Source organism: Aquarana catesbeiana, linkage group LG07 (assembly GCF_042186555.1).
Source record: "Aquarana catesbeiana isolate 2022-GZ linkage group LG07, ASM4218655v1, whole genome shotgun sequence".
NCBI classification, from domain to species: Eukaryota; Metazoa; Chordata; class Amphibia; order Anura; family Ranidae; genus Aquarana; species Aquarana catesbeiana.
The window spans coordinates 63140495-63164128 of record NC_133330.1 but is presented as its reverse complement, the minus strand read 5'-3'; the positions used below and the strand labels follow the sequence as shown (position 1 = coordinate 63164128).

Here is a 23634-nt window from a genome sequence, read left to right as displayed (position 1 = left end):
GTAAATACCCTCAAATTAAAGCTGAAAGTCTGTGGTTAAAGCACATCTTGTTTGTTTCATTTCAAATCCATTGTGGTGGTGTATAGAGCCAAAAAGATTAGAATTGTGTCGATGTCCCAATATTTATGGACCTGACTGTAGTGAAGATTTTGTAGGGATTTTTTATAAGATTGTTATAGGGAAAACTTAGAATTGTTAACTTTATCTGATCTGTACCTTGAAAAATATACCAGTTTGTCTTGAATTCCTCCAAAAACATAGGAGTGTACTTCCGCTTATATGATTGTGCCTAGGCACTCCTGTGCATGCAGTTTCATAGCTGTCTATCTGCAGCCTCTGACTGCTAACCTCAGGAGATCTGGTGACGTCTCAGCAGTAGTGTTTAACATAGCATTCTTATTACACATCCTTGATGATGGTCAGATATTTGTATTAACATATAGATAAAACAATTCTCATACATGAACACCCCCAAAATAAATGTCAAAGCCAAACATTTTTTGATTTAATTTTAATTTAACCAACCATTGAGCATACAAATGCAATATATAAATTGTATGACCAGAAAGGACAAGAGAGACTAAACAGAAAGTTGTCACCACAGCAGTAACCACATTAATAAGTTATAAAAATAAGGATTCCATATTGGATATTGGATTCCAGCAATTTATGAACAATTTTTTTTCATTTATATTGTTTTGTGCGTTTTTTTATGCGACTTTGGTTTGATTCTGCATTGTCGCATAGAATTGCACTAAAAATAAATATTTTTGTTGCATATAATATCATTTTTTACATGTGCACTGCATAGTTGCACTTTATTTGAATTTATGCTATTTATGGTTATGGTCATATTGCACATTTACAATACTGTGTCATATCTACTTCATATATGTTTTTATGCACAGGGTCTTTTTGTGCTTAAACCTAGTGTTGCACGTCACTATTCGTATATTGTTTGCACTTTTGTGCGTTTTTATGCAACTTTATTTTCATTTTGCATTTGTTGCAAAGGATTAGACTAAAATTAAATATTTTGGCTGCGTATAACACATTTGCACTGTAAAGTTGCACTTTATTTGAATTCATGCCATTTATGTTTATGGTTTTATTGCATTTTAATACTACAGTGTTATATTCATTTTCATACATGTCTTCATGCAGTTGGTCATCTTGTGCTTAAAACTTGGGACTGCACTCTATCTTTTGCATCATTAGTCATCAAGCTGGCAGAGGAGGGCGACCCCTCTCTTTATCCAGTGCTGGACTGGTTTATCTGTTGGCAGGAGCATGGCAATGACAAAGTTGGTGGAATGGCCTGTGGTGGACAGGGTTCCCTTCCGTTCACTGGTCTTGTAAAGAGGACAAACATATGACTTGGTCTTCTTTATATCAGATTTTTTATCTAGAGACACAAAATATAAAACATTTTATAGCATATGATCTGAAAATATGGGCATACATTTGGTATTCAATTTCAAGGTACCGTCAGACTAAGCCATATTTCTTTCAGTTTATTCAGTTCTTCCTAATTTAAAGTGATTGTAAATATTCTTTTTTTAATTAAAATGATAAACATGTCATACCTACCTGCTCTGTGCAATTGTTTTGCACAGAGCAGTCCCGAACCTCCTCTTCTGGGGTCTCCTGCCGGCTCTCCTGGCTCCTCCTCTTCAGGGATTGCTCCAATAGTGAGCTTTCCAACTCGATCCTGAGCTGCGCTACCTGAATCCATAGACACAGACAGCGAGGCTCAGCCCTGCCCTTTCACAGGGTTTGATTGACAGCAGCAGGAGCCAGTGGTTCCCACTGCTGCCTCTTTGTCCTGTGAGGAGAGAGTTGAGGGAGCTGTTGCCCTCAGGCACAACACTGGATCAAGATTGGGCAGGTAAATATTTAGAGGGTCTGGGAGGGATCCTGTTCACAGGAGTTTTTTTTTTACCTTAATGCAGAGAATACATTAAAGAGGAACTGCAGTCTGCTCACATAATTTGTAATAAAAACATATTTGCCATTCTAAAGCTTCCCTCAAACCACTTTGCATATTATTTTATATATACTGCGATTCTGTACTTGCCAAATATGCTGCAGAAATCTCCCTCCACTGAGTCTGGCTGCAACCATTTTAACTGTGGGCAGCTGAAGCTGCTGCCTGTTCACTTCCTGGATTTACACAGACACAGAGGCACACTTGCAGCTCTGCAGCTCTTATTGGCCCTCTTATGACTCATCCCCCCCTCCCTTCCTTGCAAACTTTCAGGAGAGTGAGAAAGAGCTGTGCATGATGTCATAGGAAGTGGTCAGAAAAAAAGGTATTTACTGGCAGAAAAATTACTATCCAAGGTTAAGACAACAATGGCAGAAGATTTAAAGCGGGGTTCCACCCAAATTTTGAACAATATCTGTATGTAATCTCTTCCTTGCCTAGATGCTGACATGCCGTTTAAAAAAATTTAAATCGCTGTAATTACCTTTTATTTTTCTATTCTTCTTTGCACTTCCTGGTTCTCCTCCCGTGGGAGTAGGCGTGTTTCTAGCCTCTCCCAGACTCCTGGGAGCTAGTCTCAGGCTTCCCAGGATGCCACTGAGCATGTGCGGGAACGAGCGGTGAATGCTGGGAGCACAGCATTCACCACATCCAGGAAATAAATGCTTGTGGGCTTCAAATGCCCACAATGAAGATGGAAACCGCCTGCAGTGAATAATATAAGTTATTCTTTCTGACGAAATCTGACACAGGCGGACATATTACACACAATATGTGAGTATGTAATGCTGAGAAGAAAAGTTTGTGAATGAACTCAAAAAAAAAGAACACGATAGATAGGTGGACCCCCGCTTTAATAGATGGAAAGATGAAAAAAATGACTGAAGTTCTGCTTTAAGGTAAAAAACACCTTAAGCCTGTAGAACCAATCATGCTGTTGTACTGTGCTCTGCTTTCCAGTGATCTACCTTCCACTTCCTGCGCACATTATCTCTGTCTTTGATCTCTCTGTTTTCTTCTGTTACCATTCTACTATCTACAGAGAGTTCAAGCGGGGTTCCACTCAAATTTTTAACTTAATCTTACCCCCTTCAGTTAATTGCATAGATGTTCAAATGCCACACGAAAAAAATTTTTATTGCTGTAATTACCTTTATATTGTACTTTATTGTGGCACTTCCTGTCTCTCCTCCCATGGGAGTAGGTGTGTTTATTGCCTTTCCCCGGCGCCGCACTGTCTCCTGGGAGCTTAGTGTGAGGCTTCCCAAGATTCAGTGTGGAAACAATGATCGTGTGTGAACAAGCTGTGAATGAACAGCCTTCACCGCATTCAGGAAATCAATGCTTGTGGGCTTCACATGCCCACAAGCAAGATGGAAACAGCCAGCATCACATTTTTTAAGTTATTCTTCAGTACGAAAACAGACAGAGGCGGAAATATTACACCCAAACTGTGAGTATTATTTTGGGATTAGCAAAGTGTCTCAATGACCTAAAAAAAAAAAAAAAAAAAGAGATTGGTCGCTGGACTCCCGCTTTCAACTCTAGCCATCTATGCTATCTTCTGACCGATTGTACTGCTAATTCCGCAATCTTCTACTTCCTCACTGTCCTTCTAATCATCCTATATTAACTTCTACTTTCGCACTGTACTCATTTCTAACCATCCGTACCACGTTCTACTTCCCCACTGTTCTTCCTCCTAACCGCTTGTACTATCCTCTATGTTTCAATGTAATATCTTCTAATTACTATATTCTACTTCCCAAAGTACACTCCCTCCTAATTATCTGTACAATCTTCTACTTCCCCACTGTACTCACTTCTAACCGTCTGTACTATGCTCTTCTTCCACACTGTACAATCTGTACTTTCTTCTACTTTCTCACTGTAATATCTTCCAGTTCTACTATCTTCTACTTTCCTGCTATAATCCCTTCTACCCACATGTACTACTCTCTACTTTTTTATTGTAATATTGTATAACTCTTATGTTCCATTCTGTCACTGTACCCACAATCACCCACACAATCCTCTACATCTTCAATGTATTAACATCTAATGTACCATTTTCCGAAAGGCTTTAATATCTTCTAAATGTACTATCTTCCAATTACTTTACTATCATCTACTTCCTCACCATACTGCATTCTAATGAGCTCTGCTATCTGCAGCTTCAACCCTTGGACTAGCTCCTAACAAACTATCTTTGGTCTCCTCAATGCACCACTACTAAACCCTACCACCTCCTACTTTTGCACTATATTTTTCTTCTGCCCAACTTTACTTACTATACGGTTCAATACCCCCTGGACTGTCTTCTAAACAGGTCTGCTCTTTTTCATTTACTCAATATACAATATCATAACTAGAGGTTGACCGATATATCGGCCGATATTTGTCGTTTTTTAATTAATCGGCATCGGCCGATTGTGCTGATAAAAAAGGCCGATTATAACTTCAGCGCGACTTGCAAATGACTTCTGTAATAGAAGACAATGCAAGTTGCCTGAAGTCTCCTGTGGAGTGACTTCTATCCTCTCTGGGCAGCCTGCCAAGTCTGATAAAAGAAACTAAAAGGAAGGAAGGGGTTGAATGCGCCAGTTAAGCGCCACTGCCGAATCGCTTTGCAGGCGCTTTGGCAGCGGTGCGCATTCATTTCAATGGGCAGGAATGGTGGAGGAGCGGTATACACCGCTCCAAAGATGCTGCTTACAGGACTTTTTAAACATCCTGCCAGCGCATCGCCTCAGTGTGGAAGCACTCGGGATATCACACTGAGACTGCAGGGGAGCCGTTTTACAGGCACTTTACAGGCACTATTTTTAGCCCAAAAGCTCCTGAAAAACGTCCCACTGTGAAAGGGGTCTAACTGTTAGATTTTATGAGATGAAGGGAAAAAAAAAAATCGGCTTAACATATCGGCCCCAAAAAATCGGCATCATATATCGGCCATTGGCCGCCAGAGAAAAACCCATATCGGTCGACCTCTACTCATAACCAACTCTATAATGTTTTAGTTCCTCCTTGTACTATTTTCTGACCAACTCTACTACCTTCCAGTACTATCACTCTTGACTTCATGCACTCTTTGATCTTTTCTCATCCTCCCAAGATTTTTAATTAAATGCCCAGTTTGTCATACTCGGTCATGTGTAGGTAAAAATAAAATAGGGCAATGTTCTTCTTTTTCTGTCCTCCCTTTCTTCCTCCCCACAATCCTAAAAAAGCTCTGTCTTTATTTTGCTATCTTCCATTTCTCCTTATTTTCTTCCCCTTTCTATCCACCACTTTGATACCTTCCCTCTCCCTTCACTCTGGTCTCTTACTGTACTAAGTTCCTGTACCTTCAATGGCTTCCTTTCCTTATATTTTATCTGCTTCCCACCGTTCTATTTCCTCCCCCTTCTAAACCATCTTTCCATCTCAGTCTCATCTAAAGCACACCTTGCTATCTGCAGCAGCCTATCCTGGTCACCTTCCACGTGGCTCACACACAGCTGTAATTCCCATTTCATGTACAGCTGACTATGGGTATCTGTCACTATAGCAGATGGAATAAAGTAGTATAACACTGCCTTCTGTACGAGGCTGGAGCCTAATGCCCCATACACACGATCGGATTTTCAGACAACAAATGTTGTATGTGAGCTTGTTAGCTGAAAGTCCGACCGTGTGTATGCTCCATCGAACATTTTTTCGGACTTTCTGCCAACAAATGTTGGCTAGCAGGTTCTCAAATTTTCCGCCAACAAAATTTTGTTGTCGGAATTTCCGATCGTGTGTACACAAGTCCGACGCAGAAAAGTTCACACATGCTCGGAATCAAGCAGAAGGAGCCGCACTGGCTATTGAACTTCCTTTTTCTCGGCTCATTGTACGTCACCACGTTCCCACGTTCGTAATTGTTGGCCAACATTTGTGTGACCATGTGTATGCAAGACAAGTTGGAGCCAACAACCTTCGAACAAAATTCCACTGTTTGGTTGTCAGAAAGTCTGATCGTGTATACGGGGCATTACATTAAGAATCCAGACTGTTCAATACGTACTCTACACTGGACAGCATGGTGTAAATTTATATGATGCATACATAAAAACATCAAGGTCGCAAAACAGAATAAAATATATCTGATCCGTGGTGGCCCGTCCATTAGACGCAGCCCCCTCTCTCCACTCCACCCCCTATATGGTAATACAGCATGAATCTATCCATGGCCACCGCGGCCACCCCCTATTCATGCGTCCGGCCCCTTTCAGGGCACCGGTTGCATGAATTACAGCGGCAGTTTTTATTTCTTTTGAAGCACCTGATTAGAGCCAGAGGCTCTAATAGGCTTCAAAATCGGGTGGGCTCAGGAAGCAGAGGATGCGCTCCGATCCCACCCAGGTGTGTTACAACACTGATCCTCAATCCGGCCAATCAGAAGCGAGTTTGAGACCCGTTTTCCAATTGGCCGAAAAGAGAAGACTTACTTACCCTCTCAATTTCTAAATAAAGATCTAAAATAACTAGCCACTTGGAGCACCTTGGCACATGGTGGAAGTGGCAGGTGGTAGTAGGTCAACATTTGCATCTGGGCCCACAAGCTTCAAGCTACACCTCTGGGCCTAAGGCTGCTTACACACTGATGCACTGTGGATTACCCACACTGCGGGTGCAGTGTAGTGGCTTTCCTGTGGGTTAGATGCACTTTGTCATAGACTTCGTTTATATTCTGCAGGTGTAGTGCACTATCTGAAAGCGCACCAAACATGCAGTTAATAACAGAAGTCTATGGATCAGTGCAGGTAACCCGCAGGAATCAGTTTGGTAACCATTGGGCAACAGATACAGTGGGGACGGAAAGTATTCAGATTTTTTAATTTTAATTTAATTTTTCACTCTTTGTTATATTTCAGCCATTTGCTAAAATCATTTAAGTTCATTTTTGTTCCTCATTAATGTACACACAGCACCCCATATTGACAGAAAAACACAGAATTGTTGACATTTTTGCAGATTTATTAAAAAAGAAAAACTGAAATATCACATGGTCCTAAGTATTCAGACCCTTTGCTCAGTATTTAGTAGAAGCACCCTTTTGATCTAATACAGCCATGAGTCTTTTTGGGAAAGATGCAACAAGTTTTTCACACCTGGATTTGGGGATCCTCTGCTATTCCTTCTTGCAGATCCTCTCCAGTTCTGTCAGGTTGGATGGTAAACGTTGGTGGACAGCCATTTTTAGGTCTCTCCAGAGATGCTCAATTGGGTTTAAGTCAGGGCCACTCCTTCGTTATTTTAGCTGTGTGCTTAGGGTCATTGTCTTGTTGGAAGGTAAACCTTTGGCCCAGTCTGAGGTCCTGAGCACTCTGGAGAAGGTTTTCGTCCAGGATATCCTGTACTTGGCCGCATTCATCTTTCCCTTGATTGCATTCAGTCGTCCTGTCCTTGCAGCTGAAAAACACCCCCACAGTATGATTCTGCCTCCACCATGCTTCACTGTTGGGACTGTATTGGACAGGTGATGAGCAGTGCCTGGTTTTCTCCACACATACCACTTAGAATTAAGGCCAAAAAGTTCTATCTTGGTCTCATCAGACCAAAGAATCTTATTTCTCACCATCTTGGAGTTCTTCAGGTGTTTTTTAGCAAATTCCATGTGGGATTTCATGTGTCTTGCACTGAGGAGAGGATTCCGTCGGGCCACTCTGCCATAAAGCCCCGACTGGTGGAGGGCTGCAGTGATGGTTGACGGTCTATAACTTTCTCCCATCTCCCGACTGCATCTCTAGAGCTTAGCCACAGTGATCTTTGGGTTCTTCTTTACATCTCTCACCAAGGCTCTTCTCCCCCGATAGCTTAGTTTTGCAGGACGGCCAGCTCTAGGAAGGGTTCAGGTCGTCCCAAACGTCTTCCATTTAAGGATTATGGAGGCCACTGTGCTCTTAGGAACCTTAAGTGCAGCAGAAATTTTTTGTAACCTTGGCCAGATCTGTGCCTTGCCACAATTTTGTCTCTGAGCTCTTCAGGCAGTTCCTTTGACCTCATGATTCTCATTTGCTCTGACATGCACTGTGAGCTGTAAGGTCTTATATAGACAGGTGTGTGTCTTTCCTAATCAAGTCCAATCAGTATAATCAAACACAGCTGGACTCAAATGAAGGTGTAGAACCATCTCAAGGATGATCAGAAGAAATGGACAGCACCTGAGTTAAATATATGAGTGTCACAGCAAAGGGTCTGAATACTTAGGACCATGTGATATTTCAGTTTTTCTTTTTTAATAAATCTGCAAAAATGTCAACAATTCTGTGTTTTGGCTGCAATATAACAAAGAGTGAAAAATTGAAGGGGGTCTGAATATGTAGCAGAACACATATTGGCCTAAATTGATGAAGAAATTAGATTTTTTACATTTTCTTTTTTATTGGATATGTTTTATAGCAGAAAGTAAAAAATATTGTTTTTTTTTTCCAAAATTGTCTGTGTTCTTTTGTTTATAGCGCAAAAATATAAACGCAGAGGTGATCAAATACCACCAAAGAAAAGCTGTATTTGTGGGAAAAAAAGGACATACATTTTCGCACAACCGCGCAATTGTCAGTTAAAGTAACACAGTGCCGTATCGCAAAAAATGGTCTGGCCATGAAGGGGGTAAATGTGCTGGAGCTGAAGTGGTTAAAAAGCAGAAGATCCTGTTTTACCAAGACAGTCCTAAACATTATTAGAGCAAAGGCTAAATACAAACTAAACTATTTTTTGTATCTCAGACCTAGGGTCATTCCAAATGTAAAAGTAAGGGCTCACTTCACCACTTCACACGGGCGGTCTGCCCGACAGGCTCCGCTTTGCTCAGCGGGGATTGATCTGCTGATCCCCGCTGAGCAGGCGGAAGACAGGTCCGTCTCCGCTTACTATGCAGAGACAGACCTGTCAGTGCCCTGCTCTCCTCTATGGGGAGATCAAATGAAAATGGACTGCCTGTCCATTTTCATCCAATCCGATCCTCCAGACGGATGGGTCTCCATTCATCTTTTCACGGACAGGATCGGATAGCAGAGGGTGTCAGCCAACATGTCACCGCTGACATCCGCCGCTCCATAGGGCTGAATGGAGTGTCCGATCAGGTCCATCTGAAAAAACTGACAGGCAGACCTGATCGGAAAGCTTGTGTGAAAGGGCCCTTATTGTGGTCTTGGGAATATGGGCTCTTTCATTCGGGAGGATCTGCCCGGCGGACTCCGCTTTGCTCAGCGGGGGGTCGCTCAGCTGATCCCCGCTGAGCAGGCGGATGACAGGTCCGTCTCCGCTCACTATGCTGATTAGGACCGCCTGTCCGTTTTCATCCAATCCGTAAGACGGATGGAAAATAGGGTCTCCATCTGTCTGGATTTCACGGACAGGATTGGATAGGGGCAGGTGTCAGCGGACATGTCACCGATGACATCCGCTGCCCCATAGGAGTGAATAGAGTGTCCGATCAGGTCCGCCTTAAAAACTGACAGGCGGATCTGATTAGAAAGCTTGTGTGAAAGGGGCCTTAAGGTAGCAGGGTTGCCAGTCGCACTAGCTTAACCCTAAATGAAAATTGAGTCATTCAGCAGGTAGTATCTGTCACTAGGTGAATTTATATGTACAATTAACATGTTTGACTAGAGTGTCATTTATTCAAAATCACAGCGATCGATGTATCAAAAATGTACCTGTAGTAATATTAGATAAAATACAGAATAACCATTTATCACACAATTCACTTACTTGGTTTTATCCAGATTATCGGCACCAAGTCAAATAAGATTTTGGGGTGTTGTTCTGCCATCACGCCACTATGGAGGTTCATTCATAAAACAAAGAAAGAAAACCAAGTCAGACAACATTTACAAAGTTGGATGAAAATAGCATGACAGAAAAGCATAGTAACAAATAGTCTTCCAGTCTGAAAATTGTACTTCATTGCACTATAACTGGGAACTGATTGGCTGGAGTCGGCTAGCTGTGATCAACACAGACAGTTCCTCTTGTCCAGTGTTTTGAAAATTCAAAATTACTGCATAGATTAAAATGGACATACATCCCAACTTTCTGAGATGAGAAAGAGGAACATCCTCTAGCACAATATCTTAGTCAATGGACATATCACTGCCACACCCCAATTATGCAAACCATAAGAATTTATATGTCAAAAATGATTGGCTAAACCCAGAATTGCTATTTTCTAACATTACTTTCCCTTTATACTGACTTTTTTTTATTTTTATTTTTCACAAAGAACTTTATACTGACTTTTTAAAATAGCAAACAAGATAGGTCAGCAATAGGATGAAGTTTTCAGTGCAGAATAACACTTTTGGTAGTTAAATGGTACATTTTCATAGACTTCTGTAGATCGGAACAAAAAGAGGGACAACTAAGGAAGAAAGAAGGAAAGGATTTGGTCCCCAAAAGAGTCCCTTCAGTTGGGAGGAATGAATGGATATGTAAACCCAAGAACAAAAATCTAATAGTTTACCAGTCCTTAGATGTGTTAGCTGCACTGGTTTTCCTTTTTGAGACTAAAAAATACCTGTTGATCTTGCCAGAAATGCAATGTCCATGTCACTTTCTGTGAGCTGAGATGGATTTTATCATTGTTCTGTAAAACTAGCTATCTACCCACTTCCCATTTAATGAAGATGAAGAGAGGGAGACATGTTTGAAGTTCAGTCTGGGTGACATCCATGGCTACCTACATAGATACAGTGAGTACGTGTTGTCACCTTAGGACTGGAAGTGTGTTATCTGCAGGATCACTAGGTGAAAAGAAAAAAAAAAGAAAAACGAATGCAGGCATCTCATCTAAGAACAGTAAGCTGCAATAGATTAATTTTTGTTTTTAGGTCTAGATACACCTTAAAAGCAATTCTCAGGGTTGATCTTCAGCCTCTCGGTAGTAAGAACAGTGTTTCCTAATGCTTGGGGTCTGCACCACTGATGGCTGCAGTAGGGGTGATGCACAAGGGTCTTTTTATTTGTTCCACTGCGTGCATTTTTGTGTGTACCTCCCTGGAATTTAGGGTTGCAGGGTTGCTCCTCACAAATTTACTTGCCAGGAGTAGTTATCCTGCTTGACTGTTAGAGATCTATTGATTTCTCCCTAAGTTTGGCCTTGTTGCACTTTACTCTTCTACCACTAGGTGGCCGGGTACTTGGTGGTACTAAATATGAGAAGGATAACTCAAGGTCAGGTTATGGGTATATGGGGTATCTCAGCCAATGGGTAGGGGTTTTCTTAAATCCCTTGGCCTGCTGGGAAAGCCTATATATTCTGGTGGAGTCAGGTGATCTACGTTCAGTGCTACCTGGATGGCTGTCTGGGTAGACGTGTTTCGTGTTGCCCCAGGCTGCTAGGCCGGAGATTGGGCCTATCCCGGGGGCATCTGGCTGCTAGGCTGTCTGAGGGCCTATCCAGAAGCAGGAGAGCAGTGCAGGGTTGGGATTGCGGCTTGCAGTCCAACCAAAGGTGACGGTTCTGCCGGCCGGAGAACCTGTCATGGTTGGAGGTAGAGGGGAAGCTGTCGCCACTAAGGGACCATCCACCTTATTACCAGGGGCCACAGTGAGTAACTGAAGCAAGTACTGGAGCAGTATTCTCACTGAATGGGCACGGTGGAGAATCAGGAAACTTCAGGCAGTGATCAAGTCAGAGACCCAGCCAGCGGAGGTGACACTTTCAGAGCAGCCTTGTGTGCCAAGCCAGGTACCGAGCAGGCCAGTGGGGTGAAACTTGAGAAGTCTCGGGAGTACCAAGCTAGGGACCCAGCACAGAGGTGGAGGTGACGCTTGAGGAAGATACCACTGTAAAGATTGCAGGAGCTCAAGGGATTCAGTGGCAGTGAATCAAGAGGGTCTAGTGAGAGACCGGGAGCTCAGTGTGCTGAAGAACTACAAGGAGAAGTGTAGTGAAAGTGAAGGAACTGTTGCGCTTTGTGTTTCTGTTATAAACTGTTGCTATAGGAGACAGCATCCCTGCACGTGCAGATGTGGCGTCTTGCTGGAGGCCTTTCCCTGCACGGCTGTTCTCCTATTGAAGTCTCGAAGTCTGCTAGTTAAACTTGCAACTACTTAAGGGTGTCCTGGCCCTAACCCTCTTTCCTCCATAAAAGTTTGTAAGAGACATAAAGATCTCTTTTGCATTCAAGAAGTGTCTGGCGCCCAATAACTTTATCCACCTCGCACCCACTATGCCTCACAAGCCACCATATACAGAAGGATGTCAGCTATCTCTGGCCCTGGAGGTTCTCATTAGACTACAGGAGGCCAGAGACTTTGCTACATGTGTATTTGTTTTCTTATGTCTTTGCTCATGCATTGAGAGGGAGTACCTACCATTTAATGTACAGAAATGTACAAAAATGGAACATGTCCGATTATTTAAAACTGTACTGAGCTGCAGTGAAGATGTGTCAATTAGCCACACAGGACTAAATAGAAATGCTAACTGAAATGTATTTTTAGGAAGTAAAACCAATGCATTTTACTGCAGGAAAATAAAAAAACAAGTGTGAATAAGGCCTAACAGCTACACAGCATGAACTTCATAAAAAAAGAAAAACTTTTCCTCCCCATGGTATACAGCTGAATATCAGGCAGATATAAAAAACACCAATGAATGCAGGTATATACTGTGTGTGTGTGTAATATATATACCTCAAATTTTCCACTCCCATTTTTGTGGAAAATTGTTTCTGGCGAGGAGCTGGGCTGCTTGGGAGTGGGGGGCGAGTACCACTGGCATGTGGGGTAAACGGAAGCCGTTCTACCATCGATCGCCCCGGGGGAAGAGATCATGGAGGAAGGGGAAAGCCACCGGATCACAGAGCGATAGCTTGTTGTTACAGCTTACGCCAGTCCAATTCTGGGAAGTGTTCTATCTATCACAGGCGGGGGTCAGGAGGGCGGGGCTGTGTGTAATCACCAGTGGAGGCAATTGTAATGTAAGCTGTAACAGCAGGCTTTCCTCTTCCCCGTGATGATCCTCTGCACAGGTCAGCTGAGGCTGCAATGGAAGGTACAGGTGAGCTGAGGCTGCAGTGGTGGGCACAGATGAGCTGAGGCTGCAGTGGTGGGCACAGGTGAGCTGAGGCTGCAGTGGTGGGCACAGGTGAGCTGAGGCTGCAGTGGTGGGCACAGTGAGCTGAGGCTGCAGTGGTGGGTACAGGTGAGCTGAGGCTGCAATGGTGGGCACAGGTGAGGTGAGGCAAGATTGCAATGGTGGGCCTGGGTGAGCTGAGGCTGCAATGGTGGGCACAGGTGAGCTGAGGCTGCAATAGTGGGCACAGGTGAGGCTGCAATGGTGGGCACATGTGAACTGAGGCTGCAATGACGGTCACAGGTGAGGCGAGGCTGCATTGGTGGGCACAGGTGAGCTGAGGCTGCAATGGTGGGCACAGGTGAGCTGAGGCTGCAATGGTGGGCACAGTGAGCTGAGGCTGCAATGGTGGGCACAGTGAGCTGAGGCTGCAATGGAGGGCACAGTGAGCTGAGGCTGCAATGGAGGGAACAGTGAACTGAGGCTGCAATGGAGGGCACAGTGAGCTGAGGCTGCAATAGTGGGCACAGGTAAGCTGAGGCTGCAATGGTGGGCACAGGTGAGCTGAGGCTGCAATGGTGGGCACAGGTGAAATGAGGCTGCCATGGTGGGCACAGGTGAGCTGAGGCTGCCATGGTGGGCACAGTGAGCTGAGGCTGCCATAGTGGGCACAGTGAGCTGAGGCTGCCATGGTGGGCACAGTGAGCTGAGGCTGCCATGGTGGGCACAGTGAGCTGAGGCTGCAATGATGGGCACAGTGAGCTGAGGCTGCAATGGTGAGACAGGTAAGCTGAGGCTGCAATGGTGGGCACAGTAAGCTGAGGCTGCAATGGTGGGCACAGGTGAGTTGAGCTGAGGTTGCAATGGTGGGCACAGGTGAGCTAAGGCTGCAATGGTGAGTACAGGTGAGATGAGGCTGCAATGGTGGGCACTGATAAAGTTGTTGTTAGTATTTATTTTTGTAACTTAATTCTGCATAGAACATTTAAGTGTAATTTCATGAGATCATTTATGAGGGCGTGTATAGGGGCGGTGCATGGTAGGGAATGGGTGGGGCAACTGGTGGCGAGTAACCCTTAAGGCCTGGCTAGTAGCTCAGGACTTGAAATTTTGAGGCCTGCTATATATTATATATATTATATAATATACAGAGGGGCCCAGAAAAATCTCGATGACATTATGCCAGGACATTGGATAGGACGTAAAGGTGCTGTGGAATTTCCTCCACGTTCCCCAGACTTAAAGAAGTACAGCCAAAGCTTGTTTAGCTGTACTTCTCCTGTGGATCACAGAAGTGCAGTTTGTTCTGCACTCCTGTGACCCATTTTCAGTGGACAGTGGGTTGAAGCCCGCTTTCGGCTGATGTCACAGGGCTGGTCCGGCACTCCGCTCGGCCTCTCAGCGAGCTGCTGAGAGCCTGAGCTGAATGCTCCCACCCCCTCCATGACTCAGCGCTCCAGTGAATGAGGAGGGGCAGAGCAGAGAGCTGGTGACTGACAGTCACCAGCTCTCTGCTCAGGGAGCTGTGAGAACCAAGTGATCTTTGGTGTTTGATCGTTCAGTTCTCAGTGTTAGAGGCGCAGGGGGACATAAGCAGCATCTGCATCCACCTAGGTAAGTATGATTCTAAAATAACAAAAAACTACATACACATAGCTCCCAACTGTCCCTGATTTCGAGGGACTGTCCCTGATTTGCAGCAATGTCCCTCTGTCCCTCATTCCTCCTCATTTGTCCCTCATTTTGGTCTGATGTATATAAAATGCACTTTTTATCTATCAAAAAGTGTTTTCCAGCGCTAAGCCTTTCATCTGATTTCTAAATTGCTGCATTTGTAAATTCCAGAAGCCAATATAAAGGAATAATAGTGGTAAAAAAAGGACTTGTGGGTTTATCCAATCTTGTTTTTTGTACAATTCTCCTTTAAGGGGGTGTGGCAAGGGGTGTGTCCTATGCCTGCATACTTTTGTTGATAGGTGTCCCTCATTCCCATCTCAAAAAGTTGGGAGGTATGCATACATCTCTTTTAACACCTTTTGATTTTTATCTGAGGGGAACACTAAAGGATGTGGTGTACTGCAAAAAAAACACCTACACCGACTGCACTACGGGAAGAAATTTAAACATCATGCAGAGCAATTCCTGTGGACGCTATAGTCAATGTTTTTGATGCAGTAGTTCGCCGAAATCAAAAGTGTCTGGATGCTAATGGTGACCACTTTGAGCACCTAATGTGATTGTATAATTCAAACATGGCTTACAGCTACCCTTTGATGTTTATATATAAATCTAGTAATAAGATTTTCATGCATATATTTTTCATGTGTATGTGTATATATATGTATATATATATATATATATATATATAAAATATATAAATGGATTCTTTCAGGTAAACGGTTTAAGTCCCTTAATTTGCTTTGATATCAGCCTCTTGTAATGCTCTATGCAGCAAAACTGGAGAAGGATGGGCTACATTAGGGGTCAGTCTTCTCGTCTCCAGGGAGGTGTTCTGTAGTCCACAGAAGTGAACTAGGTTGCGTTGATAACACTGCTTGGGATTTCAGTTTAGCAGAGGCAGAGTGCACACAAAACTAGGAGATCACAAATATTCTGGCAGGATCAACAGATATTTTTAGAATTATAGAACAGATACAGTATAACAAAACACTTTCAACTGTGTATTTAGTAGACCAAAAGGGACCAAGTCTCAGCTAAAACAGCTGCCATATAAGTATTTTAAATGTGTATATTTAGCTGTGTGTCTTGGGTTCAGCTCCCCTTAGCACTTGCCAGCTGTAATTAGTGTTAGCAGACAGAAAGGAGAGCACGGCAATGGAAATGGAGCTTCTTTGGCTTTGATGACCATTTTGAAATGAGATGTGTTTTGTTTAGCTCCAAAAGCCCAGGGAGAATGGCATTAGATTGCCAGCATGACCAGTGTTTGATATGTATGTATTTTACACATAACTCACCCTGAAGTGTGATTCGCAGGATAAGGAACAGTACTTATATGTGGTAAAGTCCATGGATGAAGTGTTTGATTGACTAAAGTTTGGGAAGCACTGAGACCATCATCTTTTAAGTGCATGTGACATGTAAATCTTAGATGTCCTGTCTTAGTTACAAATTTGAAAGTCATATTGTACACATAATATACCATATACCATAGGCATAAGGAAAAAATGGGAGAGCACCCTCTGGTGTTAGTTCAGGTGTTTAGCTATAAGATGTCACATTGGTAAATCACTGCTACTCTGTTGCCCCTGGAAGAAATCCCGTTGGATGAAAAGTACATAGGGCAGAGCTCAGCGGTGACGTCAGCAGGTCCGTCTGGAGAGCCCGTGGCTGTGTGATATGCTCTATGATATTGTTTTGCTTGTGAGTACCCATCAATTTTATTAATAAATTGGTTTAAACTGTACTTCACTATAGGATTTCCTTGCTTCTTTCCGACTATGTATTGAAGAGGAGTTCCACCCCTCCACGAAAAAAAAAAAAAGTCAGCAGCTACAAATACTGTAGCTGCTGACTTTTAAGATTAGGACACTTACCTGTCCAGGGTTCCCACGATGTCGGCACCCCACGCGATTTTCCAATCGGCTCTCGGGTGCTGCTGCCGCCATTCATGGTAAGGGAAACCTTCCTTACTGCGCATGCGTGAAGCGCGCTGCGCTTTCTAACTGGCCCAGCGGAGGAGGAAGGAGGAGGAGGCCGAACTTCTGAGGGACAGCGCCCCGGTGCCGTCTCCCGGAAGTGGAGAAGGGTACCTGTAAAAAACAGCTACCCGTTCCCCGCCTTCCCCCTGAAAGGTGCCAAATGTGTCACCGGAGGAGGGAAGGAAGCAGATAATGTCACTGAGGCAAATTTATGTTAAGCGATCCAGTGGCTGTGTGGGGCATGCCGTTCTGAAGTGTGACAGGCTTGAGGCACATCAAACTGTAAGAGAGGGGGCTGGAGCCATCCATCCAGGCGGGATATATCATTCTAAAGAGTTTTTAGATCTCTTGAGATTTGGGGTGTAAATGTTTGGTAAGCTGCTTTATTTGTATAAGGTGGCTGGTGCACATTTGGTGTAAAGAGTTTGTATTCAGGGTGGGCTACCTGAGTTTGCATTTGAATTTTTTAATGGACTCTAATTTGAAAATATTATGATTTCTGCAGTCTTTATGAATTTATGCTTTTTGTGATAGGGAAACACTATTTGTGGAAACACTTAAATAAGGAAAAAACAGACATGTGGCAAGAACATTGATTCACTGACCTCTTCTTGTCCCACCGAGCTCCATCCAAAAATAATCCATTAATATAAACACCATCTTCTGGAGAGGTGTCAGAAGTATCCATAGGTAGAACCTGAGAAGGAAAATAAATTTGGTAAGTATAATGGGATTTTTGTACTCGCTGTAAAATCCTTTTCTCTGAGTTCATTAAAGGCCACAGCAGATCTTCACAACAGACGGTGGCAACATCAAACTCATCCGTCATGAAGATCTTCTGTGTCCTTCAATGAACGGAAGAGAAAATAATATGCTGATAATATCACAATGTCATCATTTCCTAAGGCTAATGGCTTTGCTAGATGACTACATTACAAAATCTGCTAATTCCGTCAATGATTTTACACGCTAACATTTAGTGGATGGGTGGAATGAACACACAACAGCCTATCTATGTGGCCAGAGATGTTTTTCAAACTAATTTCTAAGTTAACAGCAGGATTTAAATATCTCATTGCCAAAACCAATTCGTAGCATAGTACAGGAAGAAACCTGATTAGTGGCGGCCTGTCCGTAGAGGGCGCAGGGGCGCTGCCTCCCCTATCCATGCGTCCGGCCCCCTGATCTACATATCAGGGCACCGGACTATGGATTCCAATGCGGGGTGGGTTTTTTTTTTTTTAAGTACCCAATTTTAGCCTGAGGCTCTAATAGGCTTCAAAAATGGGTGGGCTCGGAATGCAGAGCATTGCACTCCAAGTTCACCCAGTTGTGTGACAATAGCGAATGAATTTTCACTATTTTCACACTAAAGTTCCTCACCGCCAATCAGGAGGCAGGTCGTGTGACCTGTTTCCCAATTGGCCAAAGCGTCAGGTGATCCTATTGGATGCCTAGCGCTTAGGCGGAAGAGAGAGGAGATACACGGCGGAGGAAGCTGCTGGAGAAGCGAACGCAGGACCCCCTGCCTTCACCCCCACCGCCCGCAGGGACCATCCTGGAGGACACCACAGCCCGCCACATAGATCTAGTAAGTGCCGGCCGCCCAGGGGGGGTGGTAGTGCCGTGCCGCAGGCCGCCGGGGGGGTGGTGGGTGTTAGTGCCGCGCCGCCAACCGTGGGGGCAGGGGGGTTGTTGTTTGCAGCCCGCCCAAAAGAAAAACCTACCAGCCACCACTGAATTTGATTAGAGCTAGTTAAAGATTGCAAACTGGCTATTTTCCTATTGCAAAGAAAGGATACAACTGTTTTTATTCAACCGTAACTAAAAGGCCTATAGGCCAAAACTTTTAAGAGAGAAAGCATGTACAACAAAATACCAAGACATCCTGTATCTTTTGTTTTACTACTTACATCTCCTGAATACCCATAAAAAGTGCCTTTGGCAATACTAGCTTCTTTAAAGTCCTTGCACAGCCAAATTCATGGCAATACCCAAGGCTGTTGATAGCTAGCTCAAGAAATATCATTGTATTGTAGGATTCAGGTGGGGGGGGTGTCTATATGTAGACTTTCAGGAAGTCCGTATTAACATTTGTGGGGCTCCAGGAGCACACTGGTGGGCAGACAGTAAGACAAAATATAAATGTATGTCCTGCCATTATATAGTTGCCAGTTCTCCTATAAAAAGCTTTTTTTATGCAACTGCACTCCTGCCATAGGTTGCAGGACATAAATGATCTTTGCACTATGTTGTCAAATCAAAGTTAAAGCTCAATTGAACCTTTTTCTTTAGATAGACATGCCCCCTTCAAACAATGCAGTAATCAACACTGCTGCTCATGTGACAAAAGCACTGTTGACTGGTGCACCGTGCCCGGGAAGGGGTGTCAGACCGGCAGGAGAGCAGGAGGACTGCTGCTATTGTGAGAGAGCCAGGACCCAAATTTGCAGCCTGCTGCAGCACAAGTTATACCCGGTACACAGGATCGAAAATTCCGCCAGCAAAAGTCCAATGTGAGCTTTTGGTCGGAAATTCTGACCGTGTGTATGCTCCATCGCATTTTTGCTGGCGGAATTTCTGCCAGCAAAAGATTGAGAACAGGTTTTGCTGACGGTTGAAAGTTCCGAGAACTTTTGTGTGACCGTGCGTATGCAAGCCAAGCTTGAGTGGAATTTCGTTGGAAAAACCATCCAAGATTTTTCTGACGGAAATTCTGCTTGTGTGTACGGGGCATTAGTGTAACCCTTCCTGCAGCACTTACCAGTTAAATAAAAATTAAAAGGAGACCAGATTAAAATGCCATCCTGGACACTATCTGTTTGGAGCTTGCATGTTCTCTCTGTGCTTGCATGTGTTTCCTCCCATACCTCAAAAGACATAATGATAGGATAATTGGCTTCTGTCTTGGCACTAAGAAGTATGCTTGTGTGATAAGGACCTTAGAATGTAATCTCCTTGAGGGCAGGGACTGATCTGAATGTGCAGTGTGTAAATTGTCAATGCCATATAAATGCTTGTAATAATTTTATTTTTGTAATATTCATTATTTATTAAATAGTAATAAATAAATATATTTAATATAAACTAATGTCTGTGCTTATTTTGCACAATTAAAAGGCTCAAAAGATGATGTGGATACAATAGCAATTAGCTATCATTACAGAACACAACTGTGAACCCACCTGAAATTCATACCCCAGAAGATCAATGGGAATTTGGTATTTTCTGGCATAGTTCTGCATGGCTCCGGTTAAAAACGCTTGTGTGAAGAAGAACCCTGACAGCCAAAATACATGTGGCTTGCTGGAGTCACACCAGTTCTAGAACAAATCACATATCACATGAATACTTCAGATTGGAATTGCAAATCATGTAAATGTAAAAGCAGATATCACAATGACACAAACAGTATAACACCAAATAAATTATTACATTCAATATGTTATAATACTATAGGGGTTATTTACTAAAGGCAAATCCTCTTTGCACTACAAGTGCAAACTACAAGTGCAAAGTGCACTTGAAATTGCACTGAAAGTGCACTTGGAAGTGCAGTAGCTGTAGATCCGAGGGGGACTTGCAAGGGAAAAAAAAACAGCATTTTAGCTTGCACATGACTGGATAATAAAATCAGCAGAGCTTCCCCTCATTTCAGATCTACCCCTCAGATTTACAGCGACTGCACTTCCAAGTGCAATTTTAAGTGCACTTTGCACTTGTAGTTTGCACTTGTAGTGCAAAGTGGATTTGCTTTTTGTAAATAACCCCCTAAAAGCCCTGATGTATAATGAAAATGTAGAATCGTATATATGTATAAGGATGTATAATGATTTGTAATAAAATGGCAGCACAGTGGCTAAGTGATCATCACTTCTGCCTAGCAGCATTAAAGGTGCTGGTTCGGATGGCAGCCGCGACACTCCATGCCTGAAGTTTGCAGGTTCTTCCTGTGCCTGCATGGGTTTCCTCCCTGCAAAGAAGAATGGGCGAAACTGCCCAAAAATAGGTGTGCCAAGTTTGTAGCATCATACTCAAAAAGACTTGAGGCTGTAATTGGTGCCAAAGGAGCTTCAACAAAGTATCGAGCAAAGGCTGTGAATGCTTACAGTATATGTACATGGGATATTTTTTTTTTTATAAATATAAATTTGCAAAGATTTCAAACAAACTTCTTTCACGTTGTTATTATGGGGTATTGTTTGTAGAATTTTGAGGAAAATAATGAATTTAATCCATTTTAGAATAAAGCTGTAACATAACAAAATATGGTAAAAGTGAAGTGCTGTGAATACTTTCCGGATGCACTGTAGGCTGTGTCCTCCAACTGAGTTCACAGAAAACCTGTAAGTTTTGACTTTTTTTTTTTTTTTTAAAGACAAAAGCAGCTGGCTAGCATTTTGCAAGCATCAGCAATGGCAGACTTTTTTTTTTTTCCTTTAGTACCAGATCCCTTTTAATGTAAAATGTTCACGTTTGGCTGTCGTATGCCTTAAGGCTGCATTATTCACACCTGAGCATATTGTTTTCTGGCGTTTAAGCTTTTTTTGCAGCTTTTTTACAAGCATTTTCAAAGCGTTTTAGAAGTGTATTACAAGCAGTTTCACATTTTCAGGCGTTTTTATTTAGCCAATTTAAGCACTAGGGGGAGGAGAGGGAGAAGAAATTAGGGGTGGAGAGATGCTATTTGAGCATTTTTCGTGCGTTTTACGAGCGGTTTTGAGCGTTTTACAAGCATTTTTCTGCTCAAGTCAGGTGTTTCTATTGAAGTCTAAGCGGCCAAAGACGCTTGTAAACTGCCAAAAAATAAGCTCATGTACTTTTTTGAGCTTTAGGCTTTTTGCTTCAGGCGACAAAAGGCTCATATGTGAACAGGTGCCATTGAAATGAATGGGATTTTGCTTGTTGGGTGTTTTGTAACTTTTGTGATGAACGTTTTACAAGCTGAAAACGCTCAGGTGTGAATGCAGCCTAAATAAAATTAGCCATGTTTTCTTACCTGTAAGAACTTCAGCCTGGCCAGGAAATCATTGATGTAACTTCCCAGAGGTTTTAGGCTTGGGTAAGAACGTTTGGCCCACGTTTCAGGAACTTTCCCTACAATTAAACTGCTAGACAGAGCCTCCAGTTCTGAATCCATCACCACCAGACCCTTGATGGCTTTCTGTAGATTTTGCAGTGTGGTCCGGGTAGTTCGGATTAAACTAGAGATATGGAAAGAAGGAAATATATTTGTGAGTGGTCTTAAAGAAAGAGCAGATGTAAAGGACCAGAAATTTATGATTCTTTTCAAGGGCCACATAGGACATTTTTAAAATATGTAGCATACAAAAAAATGGGCTGTGTGCATGCAACAATTGAATGTCTAAGATGCCCACAGTAACCAATCACAAGTTAGCTGTCAATTAAGTGCTGGTTATAAAACAGGACCTGGTATCTGAATGGGTGCTAGATATTTTATCATTTTAGTAAACAAAATCCCACAGTTTTTGTTGTTATGTATATTTGATTGCCATACCTGCATGAGGATAATAGTATACTCCAGAGTTTAAATCTGGGAACATGGTCCATACATGGTGGACCTGTCAGTTGCAGAGATTGTCAACTAAGGATTCCAGCCCCTTTAAAGTAGTTCTAAAGTCTATTTTTTTTACCTTTTATGCATTCTTTGCATTAAGATAAAAACCTCCCCACTACTTGCTCCCCCATCCCTAAACACTTACCTGACTCTTGTCACCGTCCCTGCACTGTCCTGGTTGCAGCACTTCTCCTCTTTCTTCCTGGTCTCACAAGAAACACTGAGAGCAGTGGGAGCCATAGGCTCCTTCTGCTGTCAGTTAAACACCTGAGGAGGGAATGGCAGCATTGCTTACCGGTGCTGTGTGTGTCTATGGATGCACACAGCCGATTCAGGAGAAAGCCCACACTGAAGCCCCTTTAGCACACCCCTTTGAGGAAAGAGGAGCAGACAGCACTCACAGGGGACTGCCAAAGAGGAGGTAAGGGACCGCTCTGTGCAATATTGTTGTACAAAACAGGTACGTTTTACCTCTTTTTTAGTTTAGGGAAAAAAAGCCTTTAATATCACTTATACATGTTAGGCAATATTTTTTTGAAAAAAAACTCTCTTTATTAAGGAATGTATAGCATTCATAAATATATAGTGTATATAGAAAATATAATTATTCATTTTTTCATGCTCAGGATTCCAATTAAAAGGTTGTTTTTTTTCATTTATTTAGTCTAGAAAATGTGAAATATGGCCTTTCCAGTAAGGTAGAACACTTTTCACAAGTTTCATTACAGAGCTGAATAGCTGAAGCTCAAATTAAACACACAGCTCAAAGGAGTGACTCACGCTCTTTCCCTGTCCAGTCTATTCAAATGGAACCAATGGAGATCCAATTAGAGAGACCATCAAAAGTGGAAATTCTACCGCTGTGCTCTATTTATAGAAAACCCAAAATGTGCTGCAAAACCTGTGACATGGTAGCGCCTGACTTCAATGTTTATTTGCAAAATGTATATCTTTTATACATTTTTTTGAAAATTGGGATGCCTCCCACTGAGCACTAAGGTTTTGTCTGTTGGCCTCTACAACCCTTCATGACACAACAGAGATGTAGGGTCCAGTGGGAAGTATGACAAAAGTCACTTTAAAATGGACCTGTCGTTATGGCGGCTGCCAATGCTGATTTTCTTCTGGAAATGCTAACTGTCTCTATGATATCTTACATTAATTCAATATTTTACGAGTAATTGACTCAAGGATGCAGAAAGCAGATCAGGAAAGTCAGAAGTCATTATCTGCATACTTGTCCCTGGTCAGTGACTGAAATGATTAAGTAAGAGGATTAGCATTATAACCAGTCAACTGGCATTGACAGCGTCCACCTTTCTTGGTTGTCAGTAGGAATTGGCTCGGGCGTGTTCGG

General features: G+C 42.8%; 1 protein-coding gene across 1 annotated transcript in view; it reads right to left on the bottom strand.

Annotated features, from left to right (window-relative positions):
• Positions 1 to 219: 219 nt before the first annotated feature.
• DNAH12 (dynein axonemal heavy chain 12) overlaps positions 220 to 23634 on the bottom strand; it is a 253222-nt gene continuing 229807 nt past the window's right edge. The window contains exons 70-74 of the mRNA XM_073592248.1: positions 21699 to 21903; positions 19885 to 20022; positions 17305 to 17396; positions 9731 to 9798; positions 220 to 1405 (exon numbers count right to left, since the gene is read on the bottom strand). Coding sequence (XP_073448349.1) covers positions 1215 to 1405; positions 9731 to 9798; positions 17305 to 17396; positions 19885 to 20022; positions 21699 to 21903 — 694 coding nt within the window. The 3' untranslated portion in view covers positions 220 to 1214. The remainder of the gene's footprint in view (positions 1406 to 9730; positions 9799 to 17304; positions 17397 to 19884; positions 20023 to 21698; positions 21904 to 23634) is intronic.